Source organism: Sarcophilus harrisii, chromosome 4 (assembly GCF_902635505.1).
Source record: "Sarcophilus harrisii chromosome 4, mSarHar1.11, whole genome shotgun sequence".
Classification (NCBI taxonomy): Eukaryota; Metazoa; Chordata; class Mammalia; order Dasyuromorphia; family Dasyuridae; genus Sarcophilus; species Sarcophilus harrisii.
In genome coordinates, this window is record NC_045429.1 from 31,386,892 (window position 1) to 31,408,885 (window position 21,994).

General features: G+C 38.1%; 1 protein-coding gene across 1 annotated transcript in view; it reads right to left on the reverse strand.

The window, feature by feature from the left end:
* The window catches only part of LOC111720987 (vitellogenin-1-like), a 90,368-nt gene that overhangs the window by 19,180 nt on the left and 49,194 nt on the right, over nucleotides 1-21,994 (reverse strand). Inside the window, exons 12-23 of the mRNA XM_031969301.1 lie at nucleotides 17,948-18,072; nucleotides 17,756-17,854; nucleotides 17,556-17,675; nucleotides 15,528-15,714; nucleotides 15,352-15,445; nucleotides 15,067-15,252; nucleotides 10,366-10,507; nucleotides 7,824-8,022; nucleotides 6,923-7,065; nucleotides 3,919-4,119; nucleotides 2,134-2,276; nucleotides 1,891-2,029 (exon numbers count right to left, since the gene is read on the reverse strand). Coding sequence (XP_031825161.1) covers nucleotides 1,891-2,029; nucleotides 2,134-2,276; nucleotides 3,919-4,119; nucleotides 6,923-7,065; nucleotides 7,824-8,022; nucleotides 10,366-10,507; nucleotides 15,067-15,252; nucleotides 15,352-15,445; nucleotides 15,528-15,714; nucleotides 17,556-17,675; nucleotides 17,756-17,854; nucleotides 17,948-18,072 — 1,778 coding nt within the window. The remainder of the gene's footprint in view (nucleotides 1-1,890; nucleotides 2,030-2,133; nucleotides 2,277-3,918; nucleotides 4,120-6,922; nucleotides 7,066-7,823; nucleotides 8,023-10,365; nucleotides 10,508-15,066; nucleotides 15,253-15,351; nucleotides 15,446-15,527; nucleotides 15,715-17,555; nucleotides 17,676-17,755; nucleotides 17,855-17,947; nucleotides 18,073-21,994) is intronic.

A 21,994-nucleotide genomic window follows, 5' to 3' on the forward strand; every position in this document is an offset into this window, starting at 1 on the left:
CGTCTACTGACAATGGCCTAGGAGACAGTGGATGACCAGTGTCTTTTACAATTGACCAGGCTCTGAGTGCTCCACAATGCCTGCATCAGCCGCTTCCACAGTTATTGGAACAACTGCTCAAGACTTGGGGGAAGTCTTCACATGCTAGAGGGAAACCCTTCCCCTAACTTGCCAACAGGTTTGGCACCCATTGGTTAGCCTCAACCTGGTTTAGCTCATCTGGAGAGATGGTTTTATTGGTGTGTCGCACATGCTACAGCTTCTTGGAGCTATAGGTGAGAACTGGGAGTGAGGTAGAAAAGGGATCAGGAAGCCCTCACACCAAAGGAGCTAATCCTCCCAAACACCCTATGAACCCCAAATTATAGCCAACTTTCAGAAGCTAAAAGTTCCTTGTAGGACGGACTGTGACATTCTGTTTTATCCACTCATATTCTACAAAAGACCCATAGGATTTCTGGTCACTTGTTTAGCTTTGAAAAATAGAAACTGTCAGTGTGTGAATTACCTTTAATATTATCATGGATCTGCATTTAAATTTCTTGGTCATCTAGGGGGCAGAGTAGATAGAGTAGCAGACTTGGAGCCACAAGACTTGAATTCAAATCTCACCTCAGACACTTACTATCAATAAAATCCTAAGCAAGATATGTAACTCTCAGCCTTGTTTTCTCATATATAAAAAATGGGCATATTAATAGCCTCTACTTCACAGGGTTGTTATGAGGATTAAGTGAAGATACATATAGATGAATCTAGATTATATAATGCAATACAAATATTTAGAAGATAAGTATATGCTTCTACTTGTTAGATTACATATTTGTGCATATATATGCAGTCCATACATAAATATCGTGCTTATTTAACATTAAATCTTAGTTATTATTATTCCTATTACTATCTGTGATTGATAGAAAAATGGAGTTGTTACAAAACAGCCAAAACACCAGTTTCCATGATTAAATTCAGGAAGATTGTTCCTAGTAGTTAATAGTCAATACACATTCGTTAAGCACCTACTATGTTCCAGTAGGGCAGCGAGATAGCCTAGTGGATAGAGTGCAGGACCTAAAGAAGAAAGACTCATCTTCCCAAGTTCAAATCCGGCCTCAGACACAAGCTTGTGACCCTAAGCAAGATATTTACCTGTGTTTGCCTCGGTTTCCTCATCTGTAAAATGAGCTGGAGAAGGAAATATCAAACTATTCCAGTATCTTTGCCAAGAAAACCCTAAATGGGGTTATGAAAAGTTGGATGTGACTGAAAATGTTCCAGCCAAGCACTGGAGTATAAAAGAATTCCTGCTCTCAAGAACCTTATACTCTAATGAGAGAGGCAATTTATAAACAAATAGATACAAATAAGCTATACCCTATATAAGTAGGACATGAGAGAGGGAAGGTGCTGGATTTAAGAGGTGCTGGGAAAGGCTTCCTGTAGAAGATGACATTTTAGCTGAGATGTCAAGGAAGCCAGGGAGTCAGGAAGTAGACATAAGGAGACCCAAACTATGTGGTTCCAGAGAACTACAAGGGACTCAGTGGCAGGCTGGAACATAGAACTGAAAAATGCAAGATCCACTGACTGACAGGTTTTTCCCTAAGAAACTTCAGAATCAAATTGATTTTTTTCTACATATGCAGAAACTGGAATATCATTATGACCAAAGGCAAACAGTGCTGTTCACAAACCCATCAAAAATGACAACACTAGTAGCCCTGGAGTTAGGAGGATCAAGTTCAAATTCAGCCTCAGACACTTGACACTTATTAGCTGTGGGATCCTGGGCAAGTCCCTTAATCCTGATTGTCTCATCATCATCATCATCATCGTCATCATCATCACCATCAACATCATCATCATCATCATCACAATGTCATACTCTACCTCTGGAATTTTAATAACTGCATGGATTGTCCGAGAAGACGTTGCCATTGCCTGAAATATGGCTTGGTGAGATGGTTTTTCCCCCTGCGTTTCAGAAAAACCGGATTCCCCAGTTATCTCCGACAAATACTTTAAAATCCTATCAGGAAAGAAAAGGTTTCATGTTATTAGTGATTATATAGATTATTCCTTCCCAAAAAATCCCAAGAAAACAAAGTGTGATAAAATCATGTGGGCACTTACTTTTCAAATATTGTCTGAAGCAACTGTGGGAGGTTTTTCCAGTCTATTTTTATGTAGATGGCTGGTTTCTTGTTTAGCTGATCCACTGTGGCCTGAACTTCTATTTTGTAATTCTTACAATCCATGCCCCATCTTAAACTGCCCTAGGAGAGGAGGAAATATCATTCTCAGTTATGTTGGTAGGAATCTTCTTCATTCTCTATGATGCAGTAGGAGTCCAACCTCTCTGCCCTGGGACACTTCCTAGCTATGTGACCCTGGGCAAGTCACCTAATCTCCATCTGCTTCAGTTTCTTCATCAGTAAAATGAATACAATAATAGCACCCACCTCCCAGGGTTATTGATAGGATCAAAGGAGATAATAACTGTCCTTCATTTTCTAAAAGTCAATGATGTCATGGGCTGATGTCTTGACTTGCTCGGATATGAGATTTAAATGAGGCAGAGTTGCCCAAAGTCATCAACTTGACTGTTTTTTCTGGTCAGTATCTGGCCCGTCTCTTCAGAAGCTTTATTCTCCCAGAACTGAACCTTGTTTTTATCAATTCATCTTGGGGGCCTTTAGTTGCAAAGGGCAAATATTCCGGCCTCTCTGAGCCAAGGTGATCTCTTGTATCCAAAGGGTTTTTTTTTTCTTTCTTTCTATTATATTATTTTTTTTAAAAAGTTGATTGACTAGTGAATCTCTCCTCTCCTTATATTTCCAGCTACTTGTTCCAAGGAATCATAAAATTTTAGGTCACTAACAGAAAAAATGCTGTCACACTTTGAACTGTTCCAATATGAAATAACCGTGTTGAGAAGCAATGGCTTCCCCATTATGGAGATTTTTCAGCAGAAGTTGAATTAAATGATTTTTTAGGGATAATGGAGCTGTGTCAGGCAGAGGATAGCTAAGAGGGCCCCTGAGTAAGGTACCTTCTGAACCCAAGCTTCTAATGATCCCATGTGTGTCATTTGTGGAAGGATACTTCATCATGACAAGCAGCAGGGCATGGTGGCTAAAGGGAAGCTCTTGTAGTCAGGAGGACCCAAATGTGATTTCTGCCTCTGGCTAATTACAAAATTGGTCACAATTTAATTTCCTTGAACTTCATCATCTTTATAAATAATGTATATGAGATATCTTTCAAGTCTTAGTGTGCTATGGATATGCCTAATATGACGATTATTTTGGAGAAATCAGGGAAGATTTGTATGAATAGATGCAAAGTGAAATGAAGAGAACCATGAACATTCTTTATTACCAATGTTGTTTCTTTTCTTTTTTTTTCCTTTTCTTTTTTCTTTTTCTGCTGAGGCAATTGGGGTTAAGTGACTTGCCCAGGATCACACAGCCAGGAAGTGTTAAGTGTCTTGAGACAGGATTTGAACTCGGGTCCTCCTGACTTCAGGGCTGGTGCTCTATCCACTGCACCACCTAGCTGCCCCCAATGTTGTTTTCATAATAGAAATGCTTATCCATGTATTTGTTAGTGCTTATTAGGTTTCACAGAATCCCAGAATTTGAGAGATGGAAGGGCCTTAAGTGGCCATCTGGTCCAAACATACACAGGAAAGGAATCTCCCTTACATGCCCAATGCCCAATGAGTGATCCTGCAGCCTTTACTTGAAGATCTCCAAAGAGGAAGAGCCCAGCACCCATTGAGATTTCCTACTCGGGACCTTAGAAACCACCAGGAGGTCTCAAAATCACCACTTCTCCTCCTCTTTCTGACTCTGAGACTTCATTGTCAGCATCCTTGAGCCCTTGGGAAATCCCAAATCGCTATCATCACCTCACCTTGGTTTTTTGGGGTAGCACAATTGCATCAGCACAGACTTTCCACTTTTCACTGGTCAGCGGAACCATCACTAGCTGCAGGTTGTTTCTGTCAGAATTAACATAGCCGGTGACTTGAAAACCCTGCTTCTTGTTGTCGGTCCGAATTGCTCGGACTATCACTGTCATTATCGGGGGTACTGTGTCTCCAAGGAACGTGGGCTGGGAGAAAAGATAAAAATAATCATTAATCATGGACACATTTTACCTTGTCACCTTCATTACTGGGTACTAGACATTGCATTTCACATACAGAAAGATCAAAACATAGGATACATGTTGCAGTGTAGTGGACAGACACTAAGCCTTGAAATCAGAGCGACCCGAGTTCAAATCAGATCTTACTAACTGTGTGATATTGGACAAGTTATTTAGCATCACTGGGCCTCAGTTTATTCATCTGTAAAATGGAATACCAATCTTCAATACCAATATCAATGGAATACCAATAACAAGGCTTATTGTGATAATCAAAGGAGATAATTTATATGAAATGTTTTGCAATCCTGAGGGCATTTGTGTTAATCCCTCCCTCCACCAGCACCTCCCTCCTTTGATTTGCAATCTCTTCTGATAGGGGAGAAGCTCCTTGAGGATGGACAGCTCCTTTGGTGCTGATCCAGTGGATTCATTCCTCAGTTGATTGTTTTGTTTTGTGGTTTTATCTTTCTTTTGATTTAAAAGCACCAATGAAAAGTAGAGATGAAATCCTAGTTAATCTCCATATGATCATGACTGACCACTCAGCAGTTCCACCCTGGCTTATTTAAACAAACTATCAACCCCACCCCCACCGCACTCCCAAAAGGGGATGTGAAAAAGAGCAAATTCAGGGAATCTCATGTGACTCTGATGGTGCAGTAGGGAGAGGGAAGAAAGTGTTTCTGTGTGTGGGATGAGGTGGGAAAGATCTTGGTTGAAGAAAGGATAGAGAAGGACACACAAAAATAAAATGGATAGTTTTGAAGACAAAATATGAAAAAGCTTTGTCAAGACTATGAAGATAAGAGGAATAGTAGAATGGGAAACTAATTGCATTAAATCTTATTGATAAAAGTTTAATATATAAAACATTCAGAGAATTGATTCAAATATATATTATATGTATCACCAATAGTAATACCTCCAATTGGTAGTTAAATAATACAAATAAAAATTGTCAAAAGAATTGCAATATAATAATTACATGGAAATATTCTCCAGATTATTAATAATAAGAGAATGAGATGACATGTAAATTGCTTTGAAAATTTTAATGTATGGGGCAACTAGATAGTGCAGGGGATAGAGTACCAGCCCTGAAGTCAGGAGGACCTGAGTTCAAATCTGGCTTCAGACACTTAATGCTTCCTAGCTGTGGGACCCTGGGCAAGTCATTTGACCTCAATCACCTCAGAAAAAAAAAAAAAGAAAGGAAGGAAGGAAGGAAAAATTAATGTATTACATAAATGCTGGTTATTAATTTGAACATAGATAAAAGTAAAAATCCAAATGTTCTTATCCACAAGGAACATTGTGCTAACTGGGCCTTGGAATACTACTACCAAATGCTCCATGGAAATCCACTGCTATCTGCAAGAAAACATCCACACTAGAAAAATAAAGTGGGTGAAAAAATGCATTTTCTTCAGATTATTGGATACAATTGAACAGAATCTCATTGAATTAATACATTAATATATCTCTGAAAACCAACATGGGATGCCAGAGAGAGGGTGGCACTTAGAGGGATGCAGAGAGTGCAGGGGAAATAGAGGCTAGGAGAGAATAATGGTTATGGAAGGATAATTATGAGTTTATTATAGAAGAGGGGAAGGAAAAGTGCAGTCAGTCATGACTGGTGCTACCAGCACATGTCCTTAACCGAATGGAGGGATCCTTATGCAAGCAATCTGTGGAAAAGGGTGTTGGGTAGGTGGTTGGTGAAGCTGCCCTGCCCATAGTAGTGCTAAATCTCTGAAAAGAGGGCTTAATAGCCAAAGGATCCTGGGGACTAGTGCTGGGGAACCTTGAGGAAAAATCTCACACCTTAGGAAGTTAGGATGTGGGTCAGGGCCCACATGGCTCTGAGGTCATTCTGATTCTGCTCACTGAGAGAATTGGCAGATGCTACAGCACTGGTCCTAGAGTCAGGAGGACCTGAGTTGAAATCCAGCTCCATTTACTAACTGTGAGACTAGGTAAGTCACTTTATCTTGATTATCTCATCAAAAAAAAAATTTCATGGATGAGACTGCTAAGCCCCTGCCACTTATATTTGAAAGAACAGAAAAAACAAGAAAGATGACAGCCTTTAGAGAAGAGGACTGTTTTGAGGATCAAATGCGGGAGGTGTGTGTGGAAGGTGCTATTTGAATTTCAGTTCAATATTATTATCATCACCCAGATGTCAGGTGGAAAATGTTTCTTAAAGAAAAACAAAAATGATTTGGGCTTTTTGAAATACTCTGGGGTGTGTCTAGACACTTCACTTAGTGCTGGCACTGACAATCTACTTTAAAGAAACAAGCTTTCTGCCAGAAAATTCAGTTTGGGGAAGACGTGAAACATGCCAAAGAGTTAAGGATAAAAGGAATTCTCTGTCCTCCTGACTCGATGGTTGCTTCTGAGAGTGATCGCCATTGAAATTCAGACAGCCAGAGTATATTCTAAAGATATGGGAATGAAGGGTTCACAATTGTCTTAGGAGTTATTTAAGAAAGTTTGGTGGGATTCAGTAACCAATTAAATAGGCAGACTGCTGGAGGAGACTGGGTCAGACTGTGTAAGAGACAATAAAGACTGGACTCTATTCTTGTCCATTCTCATGGTGTCTGTCCTGCTGAGACCCTTCCGGAACACCTCCAGAAAGCCAGCCTGGACATTATACAAGGGAACTTATTTCCTCTTCTTAGAAATTCTGAGAAACCTCAAGCATTTCATTAAGCTCCTTAAATTATCCACAGATCCAAAAAGAAATACGTACCTTGTCTGTTTCCTCCATTACTTTAAATATGTCTCTTTCCTCTGATGATGAGTTCCCTGCTTCAAAATGAACTAACTGCACCACCTTTGCTCGAGCCTCGGGACCTGTCTGGATGGCCACTTGTACTTTCTGAATCGCTGGTTCTGTTGGCACAAAACTTACTGAAATTTATTCTTGTTGGGTTTAGTTTGTTAATGTTAAGATTTGATGAGGACAATGGGCAAAGAGACATGGGTCGTTGACTAAAAGTCCTAAGTCTCAGAATCTCAGAGTTGGAAGAGACCTTAGAAGCTGTCTAGTTTAACCTGTACCTGGATAAGAATGAAAGGAAATATATGACTCAACAGCTAGTGACACAGTGGTTAGAGTTTGGGACTTGGGAGTCAGGAGAATTTGATTTCAAATCCAGCCCCAGCACTTACTAACTATTAGATTGCAAGTCATTTAGCCTCACTCACTGTGTCTCAGTTTCCTCATTTGTAAAATGGGGAATATAATAATAATAGTACTATCCTTGAGGATCAAATGAGATAATATATGTAAAACACTTTTCAAACTTTAAAGAGGCTTTAAAAACACCATTACCATTATCATCTTCATCATCATCTCTTATGACAGTCAATTCTACTTTTGCATGGTTCTGAATTTTAAGAGATTTTCTCTTAACTTTAGCCAAACTCTGCCTCTTTTCAATTTCCACTTATTGTTCTGGGCTCTGCTTCCAGGCCACCTTGTCTTTCATATGACAGTCCTTTAGCCAGTTGAAGATAACAATAATAACTGCCCTCAATCTCTTCTCTCAGCCCCAGTTCTTTGCCCTTTGACCACCATTGAGATATGGTATTATTGAAAAAGGAGCTTTTGCCTTCTTGTTTTTGGGATGAGCTTATACCATGTTTACCTGGTTGAATAGTCACTATAATAAAATACTCCCCGACGACATAGTAGAGGGGAACTGGTTTGATGTATGCAGCTGAAAAGCTTGTGTACAGAAAGCAAAGTCGGAATCCCAAGGTGCTCATATTATAACACACCGTTTTAAAATCAGAGGCAACATCTCTGTCGGAGTTTTCTTCAGAAATATCTAAAGCTGGTGTCACCTGTTGAAGAAGAAGAAATTTTATTTTGGAGCTAGTAAGGATTTAGTATCCTAAACAGAGACCCAATTTTTCCCTGATTCAAAAGATACAAGTCTTGGACAAAGGCAGGAGCATCATCACAAGGAAGCATTTACGGGAGGAGCAGGGCCCTACAGAAGAGGAACAGTTATGGGTTCTAAAAACATAAGCATCTGGTGGTAAGACTTCTGAACTGAAGCGTATTTCCAACAAATGCAACATTCCCAACTAGCTCAGTCTCGTTATAACCATGTCTGATTAAATAAAATATTTTATAGTTGGAGGAGACGAGCTCTTATAGGCTAACTACTACTCAAAGTAAAACCCTCTCTATGAGATCCCTGACAAGTAGTGGCCAAGTCAAATGCCTCCAATAAAAAGGAACTGCTTTTTGAGGTAATTAGATGGTGCAATAGATAAAGTACCAGGTTTGGAGTCAGGAATTCCTGAGTTCCACTCTTGCCTCAGATACTTACTAGCTGTGACGCTGAGAAAGTCACTTAACCATGTTTGCCTCAGTCTCCTCATCTGTAAAATGAGCCAGAGAAGGAAATGGAAACCCCAAATAGGATCACAAAGAGTCAATCTTTTGACTGAACATAGTCTTTTGAGGGAGCCATTCTATTATTGGGCAGCTGGAATTATTGGGATATTATTCTTTATATTCAATTTAAGTGTCCCTTTCTGCAGTTGATACCTCTTGCTCCGAGTTCTGTCATTTGGACCAGTCAGAATGTTTTCTATCACCCACAGGATGCAGAACTGATAAGTGCTGGTAAATGTTTAAAACAAAATCATTGAACTGGTATTTCCTCAGATACACCGAGGTCTGGGAATGGTCTTAATTTAGAAAAGACAAAATCACCCCCTGCATCCCACACCATCACCAGTCATTCTGACTTTTGTTTTCCTACTGGATTTTGATGACTCTGGAGGAAAGAGTTGCCATCTTCCATGTCTGACCATGTCTAAGAAGTGCACCATCCCTGCTTCAGCCACTCTCATGGCCTTTGGATCAAATTATTTTCATCCTCCCATTCTACAGGGAAGGTGGGGAAAAGTCTTCATATGATCGAGGTAGACACCCCCCTGACTCACCTCTTCATGACCACTTACCAGGAAGCTATGGAGGGATTCCTTGTTCAGGTACAAGATGGATTCGGATTCATTGCTAATGAGTTCCCTTCCATCTACAAGAACCCATGGTGTTACTGATGGAGGGCCAGACCTGGATTGCAATCCCATTTCTTGATACATACTGTGTCTATGTGGCTCTAGACCAGTAATCCTCAAACTTTTGTTTTCTGTATCTTTATCCTATTAAAAATTATTGAGGATTTCTCCAAAGCGTTTTTGTTTATCTGGGTTATATTTATAGACATTTACCATATTGGAAATAAAAACTATTTTTGAATTTGTAGACCCTCTAAAAGGATTTCAGAGATCCCCAGGATTCTCTAGACCATACTTTGAGAACCACTGATCTAGACAAATAATTTAATCTTTCAGTACCATCTTCCCTCTTCCCTCAGGCTACTCCCAAAGACTCTCTGCCTTGGGTTGGAATTCTGCCTCAGATGATTATTAACTATGACCCTGGGCAAGTCACTTAACCTCATCACAGTCTCAGTTTCCTAATCTCTAAGATAAGGATAATAATAGTACCTAAACCCTATAGACTTTCCTCATGTAATCTTGTCTTTTTGCCACTTGTTTTCTCTTCTCTGTACATGATCATTCACCTCCTATCTCCATTTCTTTGTATAAGCCATCTTCATTCACTTTCTACTCCTGGTCTTAGAATTCTCTCTTTTCTCCTCCATCTCTTGGGACCCCAAGTTCCTCCAAAACTCAGTTCAATTGCTTATCCTCTTTGAGACCTTTCCCAATTTTCCCAGTTGTTAATGTTCTCCCTCCCACCCCTGTCCCAAATTATGACGTATTTATTTTGAACATTGTTGGTGTTGTCACTCATTTCAATCATGTCCAACTCTGTGACTCCATTTGGTATTTTCTTGAGATGCTGGAGGGGTCATTTCCTTCTCCAACTCATTTTAGAGATGAGGTAACTGAGGTCAACAGGGGACAGGTCATCCAGATGTAGCTCATTCCACTTTGGGATAACTCTTATGATTGGAAAATCAAAATTCAAAAATTTTCAATCATGTTTCCTTAGATCAAGGCTCTCTGCCTCTTTTTGCAGGGTCTATTTGCTTCTGGATGTTCCCTCTAGGTTTTGGGGACTCCTGGACACTGCACATTCTTGATTAAAAAACAAACAAACAAACAAAAATAACTTGGGACTTGTGCCCAATTGTGTGTTACCCTTCTTATCCCTTGGCCTTCTGATCCAGATGTGGAATTGAATAGATCTTGGTACGAGTCATGGAAATAAAATCTGACCACCGGAGTCATTTTAGCATCTGATGGAGCTTTGATATTTCTAGTGACTGCATATGTCTGATACCTACAGGGAGAATGACCTGGATCATTACAATTCTCTGGATAACATCAATTCATTCAGCTATTCAACACGCAAAGGGTGCCTACTATGTGCAAGGCACACAGTATGTCAAACCACACTTTTATGGGGATTTTTCCAGTGCTGTTCCCCACCCACCTGGGGTCACAACTATTGAATATGTCAAATGGTACTAAAAATTAAATCCCAGCACTAAAAGACACTAAAAAACAAACAAAACCCCTCAGGATACAAAAATACCACCAGTCAAATCATACCTAGGAAGGTATGATTGAAGAATATTCTACTATTCCTGTACTGCTGAGTTCTTATGAGGGTTATAATATAAAGGGCAGTAAGGAGATCAGGGAGTATTCTGGGAGGAACTATTGGTGTCCCCATTTGGTGTTTTTTCAGCAAAGATACTGGAGAGATTTGCCATTTCCCTTCTCCAGCTCATTTTTATTGATGAGATGGAGAAATGGAGGCAAAGTCACTTGCCCAGGGTCACATAGGTAAAAGCTGTTTGAAACCAGATTTAAACTCGTGAAGAGGAATCTTACGATTTCTCAGCATATACTTTATCCACTGTATGTATCACCTTCCTGCCCCCTGTTTCTGAGTAGATCTTGTCTCTAAATCTCTTCCTGGAACTGGAAACTTTACAGAAAGTACAATTTCCAGTTTCTAAAGACTTCACAGAAAGTGTGAAGTTTTTCATTTCTATGAGATCTGGGTCACACCTAACGGCTCACAAATACCATCATATTTAAGAGTTTGTCGAATACCGTAACTTTAATTTTCTTTTAAAGTTTCTTAAAAAAAAAAAAAAAAGAGAAAGCAGAAGGGCTAACACTCCATGCAGAGTACAGAGCAGAATGTTCCAGAGAAATCCTAACAAGATGAAGAAACTTAAATACAAAAACAATCATCCTTCATTTCAGATGGTTCATCTAGAAAGAAAAGATTCCACATAACTTTTATTTTGTAAAATCTTTAACTTAAATGAGGCCAGAATGATAGTTATCTAGTCCCCCAGCAGAAAGGGCTCGTATTTGTGGGTGGGTTTCTTGTTTTTTGGATAACTTTATATGCTTGTGGTCTACTTCTCCAAGACTTGTGGTCTAGCTAATGTGAGCCAACAATTGAGTCCTCCCTGTTGAGCTCTGAAAGCAGGCAAAATGTCGTCTCACAGGGGACACATATCAGTGCTTACAGACTTCTAGAGCACAAGAAAAATAGACAGCCATAGCCACCTCTGGTATTTTAACAAGAAAAACCATACAAAAATTGCTTTGGTGTGAAGGAAATTTCACTTTTTATGCTCCTCACACTAGATGGGAAATCACTTTCTATCTAACAGAGACAATGTTTTCCCCAGGAAAGTATGAAATCTGAGTATCCACAATGTTGAATAATAACATTGACATTTAGTATATTCAATACTAATGTGATATATATGTCTGTGTGTTTTAAAAGCAAAGTATATTTCATGGCATCTGCCCACATTTGTACTTTAATTCTAACAGCTTCATTTTCCCAAGGTTTATTTACATAAATCTATTCTCAGCAAATAGAGAACTTTTTAAATGGATGCCTGCTGACAAAAAAAAAAAAAAAAAATGGAGCAGTGAAGACAAAAGCAATGTGTGGAGAGTTTGAAAATGTGCAAGAAGTTTGGTCCTGTTTAATTTTGATGCCTGATTACATTGCAGCATGTTTTCTCTTTTCCATCTGGCATTATATGGGCAGTGAGCAATTTGTGCTGCAAGGGACCTAAGGGAGCAGTGTGTGTTACCTTACGGGGATGTTGGTCTAATGTACTCAGTCTGGCGTATTTTTGCCTGATTAAAATCTGCTAAATTCATTTTTCCATTTCCCTTGTAAGCAACTAGGCAGTGGGTACACCTGCGACTGCAGTCAGAAAACATCGATTCATAGCTAACCTCAGACCCTCCCTAGCTTGGGTGGTCAAGGGCAAGTTACATAACACTCTGTTTACCTCAATTTCCTCAACTATAAAAATGGGCATAATAACAGCACCTACTTCACAGGATTATTGTAGGGGTCAAATATGATGATAATTATAAAGCATTTATTATAGCGTCTGGTATATAGTGGGTGCTTCCTTTCCTTCCTTTCTACCCCCACCTTTCTATCAGCTTCTCTCTCAGGATAGCTCCTCACTTTTCCCTCCCTATTAGGAAGCTCTTGAAAACCCAGACAACTATTTGTGGTTTTGAGAGAGTTTAGCAATCAGTTAAGACAAGTGACTGAAAAGAAGGGCCAGTTGGTTGGGAAGAATTCAAGACTCTTCCAGAAAGTCTCCATTAAGTTAAAAACCATTCAGGCTTCATTTTTGCTCCTAATTCATAAGGATTTTGGAATTGTTTGATCTGACTCTCAATTATTTTTCAGTGTTTTGGTTCTATTTGATCTTCTACAAGTTAGCCCTTGCCGGCGTTGCCAAAATGAAATGGACACTAAAATAGACAATGTGAAATCTACACATATTGTGGTAATAGGGCATTATTAATATGGTCTATCTGATGAAAATCAATGGGTGTTTCCCCAAAAATGGATGTTATGGATATAGTTGTTTCAAGTTCCCTCTCCATTTTCTTGCAATAAGTTTAGGTGGATTTTGATTATTATCTCTAACAGTGTTTATCCATGAATGTTTATGGGTTAAGAAGCATTTATTAAGCATTTATTATAATACCAGGCATTGAATGCACTAAGAACAGAGGATACAAAGAAAGAATCAATTAAGAATACAAGAATCAGTCCTTGGGAGTTTCCATTCTCATCATGACAATAAGCAGAATCATAAAAGATAGATTCAATGTAAATGGGAGAGAATCTCCTAAGAAATGTACCAGCCAGGGAGGAGGGATGGAAAAGACCTTCTATAGAGAGTGGGGTTAAAGGGAAGCAAGGAGTCAGAGTGAGGGGGGAGCTTGCCAGGTGCGGGGCACAGCTGGTGCAATAGCATGGAGATGTGAGAGATGGAGTGTTGAAGGAGCAGCAAGGTAATAAAGTTAAATTGTACAGTGTGTGGAAAGATCCAAATTGTAAAAAGACCAGAATAGTAGGAAGCAACAAGATTGTGAAGGGCTTTGAACTTTTCATATTTAATCTTCAATGTGTTAAGGAGTTACAGAATTTAATTTGGGGAGATGGCAGGCAATTGGAGTTAAGTGACTTGCCTAGAGTCTAAAAGCTAATAAATGTTAAGTATCAGAGACCAGATGAGAATTCAGGTTCTCCTGAATCCAAGGTTGGTGCTCTATATCCAGCACCATCTAACTGCCCCAAGGGGTCAGAATTTATTGAGTATTATGGTAAAATGCTCACTAAAATGGAAGCCTGAGTTGGAATGACCAAGGAGGAGGTGATGTAACAGTACTGATTAGGTAGTGGGGAGATGGCTGTGTAAGTGGAGCCAACTTCATGAAGATAAGAATGACATGATTTAACATGAAACTGGACATCTAGGGTGAGTAAGAATAAAAAAGGTGAAGGGAATGTTGGGATTGTAAGCTTGGGTGACTGGGGAAGTGGTGAGGTCCTCAAGAGGAATATGAAAATTAGTAACAAAAAAGAGTTTTGGGGAAAGACAGTGAGTTCTGTTTTGAGTTTGAATTGCCTTTGAGACATCCAGTTTGAGATTTCTAACTGTCTAAAGGTGATGTGGGATCATAGGTCAGGAAGAATATTAAGGCTGAATATACAGAAGAAGAAATCATCTTTTTTGTGAAAATGCTTGAATTTATGGGAATTGCTGAGATCATTTAAGTGAGATTAAAAAGGGGGAAGAGGGCTCAGAACAGAGACTTGGAGGACATCCCCACTAAATACATTTGATTTTTTGATTGCCTGAGATGTCAATTATAAAGAAGAGGAATTTAAAATGTGACATCGTTGAGATAGAGTCTTCCATATTCAATTCCTTCTCCCAGGGCATTCCCACCCCATTCCAAGAAAAGCTCATCACTGGGGAACTGCATCCCCTTTGGTACTCTTGCCTCTGCCCCTCTGATCGTAAGAGAAAAAACTCCTCTCACAGCCTCCACTTAAGGAGGGCTCAGAAACCAAATCAATCCTTCATTTCCCCCACTTGTACTCCTTGGATTCAACTCCACAGTCATCAAGCCCTTCTTCCCACCTTCCCTTTCCACCTTCTTCTCTTTTTAGCTTCTTTTTGTGTGAGATTTCAATCTCCTTGATAGCAGGAACTGGCTTTTTTTTGGCTTATATTTGTAGCCCTGGCACATCACTCAGAGCCTGGCATGTAATAGATATTTAATAAATGCTTATTATATTTCATAACTCTCTGCAACCTAGAGAACTACCTAGAGAATTGAAAGATCATGTAACTTGCTCGGAGTCATGTAGTATGTGTTAGAAGCTCATGTCATGGACGTGAGCTCTTTTATTACCTCTCATATATCACAGATAGTTGTATATATAATTATATATAGAAAAAATATAAAGAAAAATATACAGTTATACACACATGTACATATATGTATATGTATACCAGTATATAAATATAAACCTACCTTACGTAGGCAGTTTTAGTGTTATGAATAAATGTTGGAAATTCAAATTTGAAAGATTGTGCTTTAAAATTAAGTGAAGAAGTCACATCCAAAGGGAGATCTGCCTGAATTTTCGCATAAACTTCGATGATAGCTTGTAAAAGATTTGTGTTGACTCCCATAACAGCAATAATATATTTTTCAATTCTAAGAAAGAGAATAGGATATTCAGGTCACAATATTGATTATGCCATGCTAAAGACTTCCAAGTTTGTGTCCAGTGAAAGGGGGGAATATGCTATTTACCCCAGGTTTGCTTGTAGATGTGTTTCAATATTCATATTGAATAAGTCCATTAATCTAAAATTTTCAGATGGCTCTGGTGAGATCTGAGATTGAACTGTTATAAAGAAAGAGAAAGCAGTGACTCATTACCAGTTGAGACCCCTATGTACATGTGTAATTTTTTCCTTTGGCCTTACCATCTCCAGAGAGACTCCATACAGATATGAAATAGAAGCTCCTTTCTATGGGTAGCCCAAAGGAAGTTGGCAAGATGGTACGGATTTCTGAGAAAAGTAGTGGTTTTACCCAGCAGTAGTACCCATTTTGAAGACCGTCAAGGATTTTTTTGATTAACTGGAATCTTCCTTCAGATTGTTGAAGCGTCTATAATCATAAAAATGGTCTGTCTAAAATAAGTCAGTCTGGAATAATAAACCCTCATCATGAATCACATCAAGAGGAATCATGGCCAGTGGTTCTAAAAGTCACCATCAATCCCAAATGAAGAGAAGTGATAGACCCAGTGTACATAATGAGACACATTTTTGGACATGGCCATCATGGAAATTTATTTTGCTTGACTATTCATATTTGTCACAGAGGATTTTTTCTTTCAGTGAAGGAGTAGTAGAAGAGAAAATGTAGTTTTCTTCATTGTAAAAAGTTAAATTAAATTTTAAAAAAAGAACTATATGTATTACATTTTGTAACATGAGCCTAGCCTATATTGTTGTTTACAAAAGGATAGAATGCAGATTTATAATCTCATTGACATAAGCAAAGACTTGGTGAGGAAACTTTCTGTCAATGTGATTCATCTCCTTCTCTTCTACTTCTATTCCTCAAAAGCTGCCCAGAGCACTGATAGGGTTAAGTCACATGGTCAAGCCAGTTCTCTAAGATTATACTATCATAGCACATATATAATGTATATCAAATTGCTTACCATTTTAGGAAGAGGGAAGGGGAGGGAAGGACAGAATTTGAAATTTAACATTTTATTGAAATGAATGTTAAGGTCTTCATATATAATTGGAAAAAATTAAATACTATTAAATAAAAAGAATAATATCATAGATGATCCAGATTAAGAACTAGAAGGGACTTTATAAATCATCTATTCCTTTCCCCTTTTATAATAGGAGTTTATTTTATAGAGGACTTTATTTTTTTTCACAGTAAATATATATAATTGATGATTTTGTATAATTTTTTAAAAGCATATTTCTTTCTTCTTTTTAATTTGAAGAAATTTTGTTTTAATGAATAGCACCTATGTTAGGACCAAGATGGTGGTGCCTTTTGCAAAACTCCAGTAATAGATTAGCTGATTATCCACATTGGTAGATAGATTTTGCTTATTCTAGTGAAAAAAGGCCCTTGAACACCCCCTTGGTCTGTTCCTGCTCATCTCTTTCCAAACTCCAACATCTGATTATTCTCACTTCTTTCCACCTTTTTTCCCTCATGAGAGAGCCCTACTAAATGCTGCTAGAGGAAACCACACAACATGGACTTAAATCCATTACATATTTACACCATCATATCTTAACCGGGGTCTTACTGTTGCATGGAAATTCCTTATAGAGCATTTTAAAGTTTATAAAGAACTCTATATATTATTCCACTTCCATTTGTACAACTGAAATTCTATTTACTCATCCAGTTGAAAAGCAATGATTAGGTTGTTATCACTCAATAAACTAACATCTAGATAGTGATACTCTTGATCCTCTCATATTTTATATAAATTTTCCTGTCTATGGCCAACTCCTTACAATATGTTTTGTATCAATGCACACCAACACATGTGAATATACACTCACAAGTCTGCTAAAGAAAACCAATGCCATCTGATGTTGGAGAGAAAAATATTTATATTCCTTGATTTGGGAGAGGCCATGGTACATACAGAGCAATGTTTCTCAAATGTTTTAATCTTAGGATCCCTTTACATTCTTAAAAAAATATTGAGCCCACCCCCAAGAATTTTACTTATGTACTTATATCTATTGGCATTTGCCATATTAGAAACAAAAACATAATTGGTATTATTATGAAAATAATTTTGATTTCATAGACCCTGAAATTATTTCAGAGATCCCCCTAAGAGTCCCCCAAAACACTTTGAAAACCACTGATAGAGAAGATAAGAAAGAGTGCAGTAACCCACTACATCCTGAGATAGCTCATTCTACTTTGTTTGTCAGTCGTAGTATTTATACCTGAATTGCTGTCCAGATAGCTTGTTTATCAAATTCAAGCCAAAAAATCTCTTGTCCGAATAACTTCACATATAGAGAAATAAGTGATTTATCAGAAGGAATTGCCTTCCAGTCTGGAAGCTATGAAATAAGAAGAGGCCAGTAAGAATAGCATTCCTAAAATATGAACCAAACCAAACAAAATGACCCAGGCCTTTTACCATTTTTATGAAATCCTTGATATCTACTCTATATGAGTCACTTCTAGACAGATTTTTTTTCAGGATTGTAGCCAGCATTTCTTCAGTGTGCATTTCAAACTGTAACCAGAAGGGGAAAAACACATTTACCAAAAACTCAAATAATTCAACCTACCTTAAAAATCTAAGATCAAATAGGGATAAATTATTTACCTCCAAGATATCTGCAGTGTTCCCAAGGAAGCTTGACTTCAATGCAAAAATAATCTCAGGGGGTATTGTGCTGCCTGCCTTATTTAATGAATAGTATTTTAAGGCAAATCCAGCCATTAGCAATTCTGGAGAAGAGAATCATACAGTTCAGTTAGGTTCAGTTAGATACCACATGGATCTATCAGCTAATTGCAGAATATGATGGATGGAGCATAAAATGAGAAATGCCAGAAATCCCACACTCACTAAATCTGACACCATTAAGCCATCAGAGGAAGAACAGCCCCCATGTCTGTCCCACTGATGAACAAAGTTACAAACCCTTCATTCACTATCTGTCAGTTTTCATATTTTTCCAGTACTACCACCTAGATTATTTACATGCTGACTGGTAAGTTACATTAATGAAATACCAGGCAATTGGGGGGGAGGGGGAAAGGGAACAAGAGGAGAAAAAGGCAATCAAGACTAAACGACTTCTCTTTTGTTATCAATTTAGGGTAAACTGAGGTATCGGTCATGCAGTAGGATTCCAAAAGCACTGTTGTATCAGAGCCTGAATTGGATTGAGGTAGAGTCACAAAGTCTTGTAAATGAGATGGACATAAAATGCCCACATCTCAGAGACACTTCCATGTTTGGCATTATGCCTTCAGTGAATATATCCTTTGCCTTTCCCTTCTTCATTTGATCTAATGCTTAAAGCCTTCAAATTTTGAAATGAGCTTTGTGGAATCTCTGTCAAGATCCATAGCAGAGTGGGCAGAGTCAAGATGGCAGAGAGAACACCCGCATCTTCCTAAACTCTCATTTTCCTTCAATCTATTTTAACGAAATTCAGCCTTGGGATTAGTGCTTGACTATCAGAACTCAGGAATAGTGGGAGTACAACACATTACCAGCAGAAGATATTCTCGAAATTCGCCAGAAAAGGTCTGTTTTGCTCATGCTCAGACGGAATTCAGTTAGGCACAGGAAGGCAGTGACAACACTGGAAACAGCTCCCACTGAGCAGACCAGAGGTGGGGCAGAATGTGGTCTCTACTGGTAGAAAATTTGCGGGGAGGGAAGGGGGCAGAAGAGGGGGGACCTTCCATAGTGTGATATACTTTGCCCTGGAAGCAAGCCAGTAGATCAGCAGAGAAGATATAAACCCAGGGGGTAAAAACTGTTAACTGCCTTCCCACTGCTGCTGATTTCAACACAACTGCTAATCTCACTGCAACCAACGGGTACTGTCCCACTGCCCCTTCATGGCCACTTCCTGTTGTCTGTAGAGGCAGCTTGGAAATAACCCACTGCCCCTGAGGAGCAGACCGTAGGTTTGTTTGTTTGTTTTCCAAAATAAGCAAAAAAACCAAAGTGGGCTCTAATTATTGATTAAAAATTATTAATTATATAATATAATAATATATATAATTAATTAAAAACTATTGATTAAAAGCTTTTATATGGAAAGAGAGCAAACTTCAAATCCCGAGGAGACTAAAAACAGTTTGTCTCTAGATCCAAAGGTGGATATGATCTGGTCTGCATCACACAAAGCTCGTATAGAAGAAATTTAAAAGGATCTTAAAAGAGAGCTACATGATGTGCCAAATGTTTATGGCAGCCCTGTTTGTAGTGGCCAGAAACTGGAAAATGAATGGCTGCCCATCAATTGGAGAATGGTTGGGTAAATTGTGGTATATGAATGTTATGGAATATTATTGTTCTGTAAGAAATGACCAGGAGGATGAATATACAGAAAGGCTTGGAGAGACTTACAGGAACTGGTACTGAGTGAAATGAGCAGGACCAGGAGATCATTATATACCTCAACAACGATACTGTTTGAGGACATATTCTGATGGAAGTGGATTTCTTTGACAAAAAGACCTAACTCAGTTTCAATTGATCAATGATGGAAAGAAGCAGCTACACCCAAAGAAAGAACACTGGGAAATGAATGTAAACTGTTGGCATTTTTGTTTTTCTTCCTGGGTTATTTCTACCTTCTGAATCCAATTTTCCCTGTGCAACAAGAGAACTGTTCGGTTCTGCACACATATATTGTATCTAGGATATACTGTGACATATTTAACATATATAGGACTGCTTGCTATCTAGGGGAGGGGGTGGAGGGAGAGAGGGGAAAAGTCAGAACAGAAGTGAGTGTAAGGGATAATGTTGTAAAAAAATTACCCTGGCATGGGTTCTGTCAATAAAAAGTTATTATAATTTTTTTAAAAAAGGAGAGAGAGAGAGAGAGAGAGCTACATGAAAAATGGGGAAAGGAAAGGAAAGCTTTGCAAGAAGGTCAGGATAAGGCATTAAAAGATAGAATGGATAAAGAAATCAACTCCCTGAAAAACAAAATTTGCAAATTGGAAAAGATAAACAACTCCCAAGAAAACAGAATTTGTGAATTGGAAAGGTAAACAATTCCAAGGAAAACAGAATTTGTGAATTGGAAAAAGAAAATAATTCTTTTAAAAAAATGGCAAAATGGGAAAAAATTCCATAGAACAAAACAACTCATTTAAAACTCAATTGGAAAAAATACAAAAAGAAATAAAAAATTAAATGAAGAAAATAATTCATTAAAAATCAGACTTGAACAAATGAAAATGAATGACTTGAGGACACACCAAGAATCAGTCAAGCAAAACAAATAAACAAAAAAAAATAGAAAAAAGTTAAATACCTACTTGGGAAACAACAGACCTGGAAAATAGATCTAGGAGAGATAATCTAAGGATTGTTGAACTCCCTGAAAATCATGATGAAAAAAAAAGAGCCTAGACACTATTTTTCAGGAAATCATCAAAGAGAACTGCCCAGATGTTATAGAAACAGAAGGCAAAATAGACATTGAAAGAATTCATCTATCACCTACTGAAAGAGATCCTAAAATCAAAACTCCAAGAAATATTGTGGCTAAATTCCAGAACTATCTGACCAAGGAAAAAATACTACAAGCAGCTAGAAAAAAAAAAAAAATCAAATACGGAGGAGCCACAATAAGGATCACTCACAATCTAGCAGCATCCACATTAAAGGAATGAAGGGCTGGAATCTGATATTCTGAAAGGCAAAAGAACTTGATATGCAGCCAAGAATAATTTATCCAGCCAAAATGAGCATTTTCTTCCAAAGAAGAAGATGGACATAAAATGAAATGTGTGAATTCCATTTATTCCTGACCAAAAAACCAGAGCTAAACAAAAAGTTTGACCTCCAAATATAGGATTCAAGAGAAGCATAAAAAGGTAAAAAGAACTCTTGAGAACTTATTTCTCTTATGGGTATACATAAAGAGTACATATATAATTTGGTTTTATTGTTATAATATAAAAAAGGAACTAGAGGTGGAAAGGAAATTGTACCAGAAAAAGGGAAAAGTGGAGGTAAAAAGAGGGAAACTACATCTCACAAAGAAGCAAAGGAAAACTATTATATCTGAGGGAATGAAGGGAGGAGGGTGAACATAGTATGAATCTTACTCTCATCAGATTTGGTTCAAAGAGAAAATATTAGACATATTTGGTTTACATAGAAACTTCTCCCACCTCATTGAAAAGTGGGAGGGGAAAAGCGAAAAGGGAAGGGATAGTGTAAATAGAAAGGAATACAGAAATAGTAAGAAAAGAGGAGGGACTTCAAGGGGAAGGGAGGGTTTCTAAAGAGGGAGGGCTGCATGAGGCAAGTGGTGTTCATAAGTCTAGAGGGACTTAAGGGAGAAAGGAAAGAGAAAAGCATAATTTGGGGATAATAAGATGGCAGGAAATACAGAGTTAATAGTTTTAATCATAAACATGAATGGTGTAAACTCCCCCATAAAGCAGAGACGGATAGCAGACTGGATTAAAAGCCAGAATCCTACAATATCTGTTTACAGGAAACACACTTGAAGCAGGGTGATACATACAGAAAAAAGGTAAAAGGCTGGAGCAGAATCTACTATGCTTCAGGTGAAGTCAAAAAAGTAGGAGTAGCCATCCTGATCTCAGATCAAGCAAAGCAAAAATTAATCTAATTAAAGTAACTACTGATAGTATAAAATAA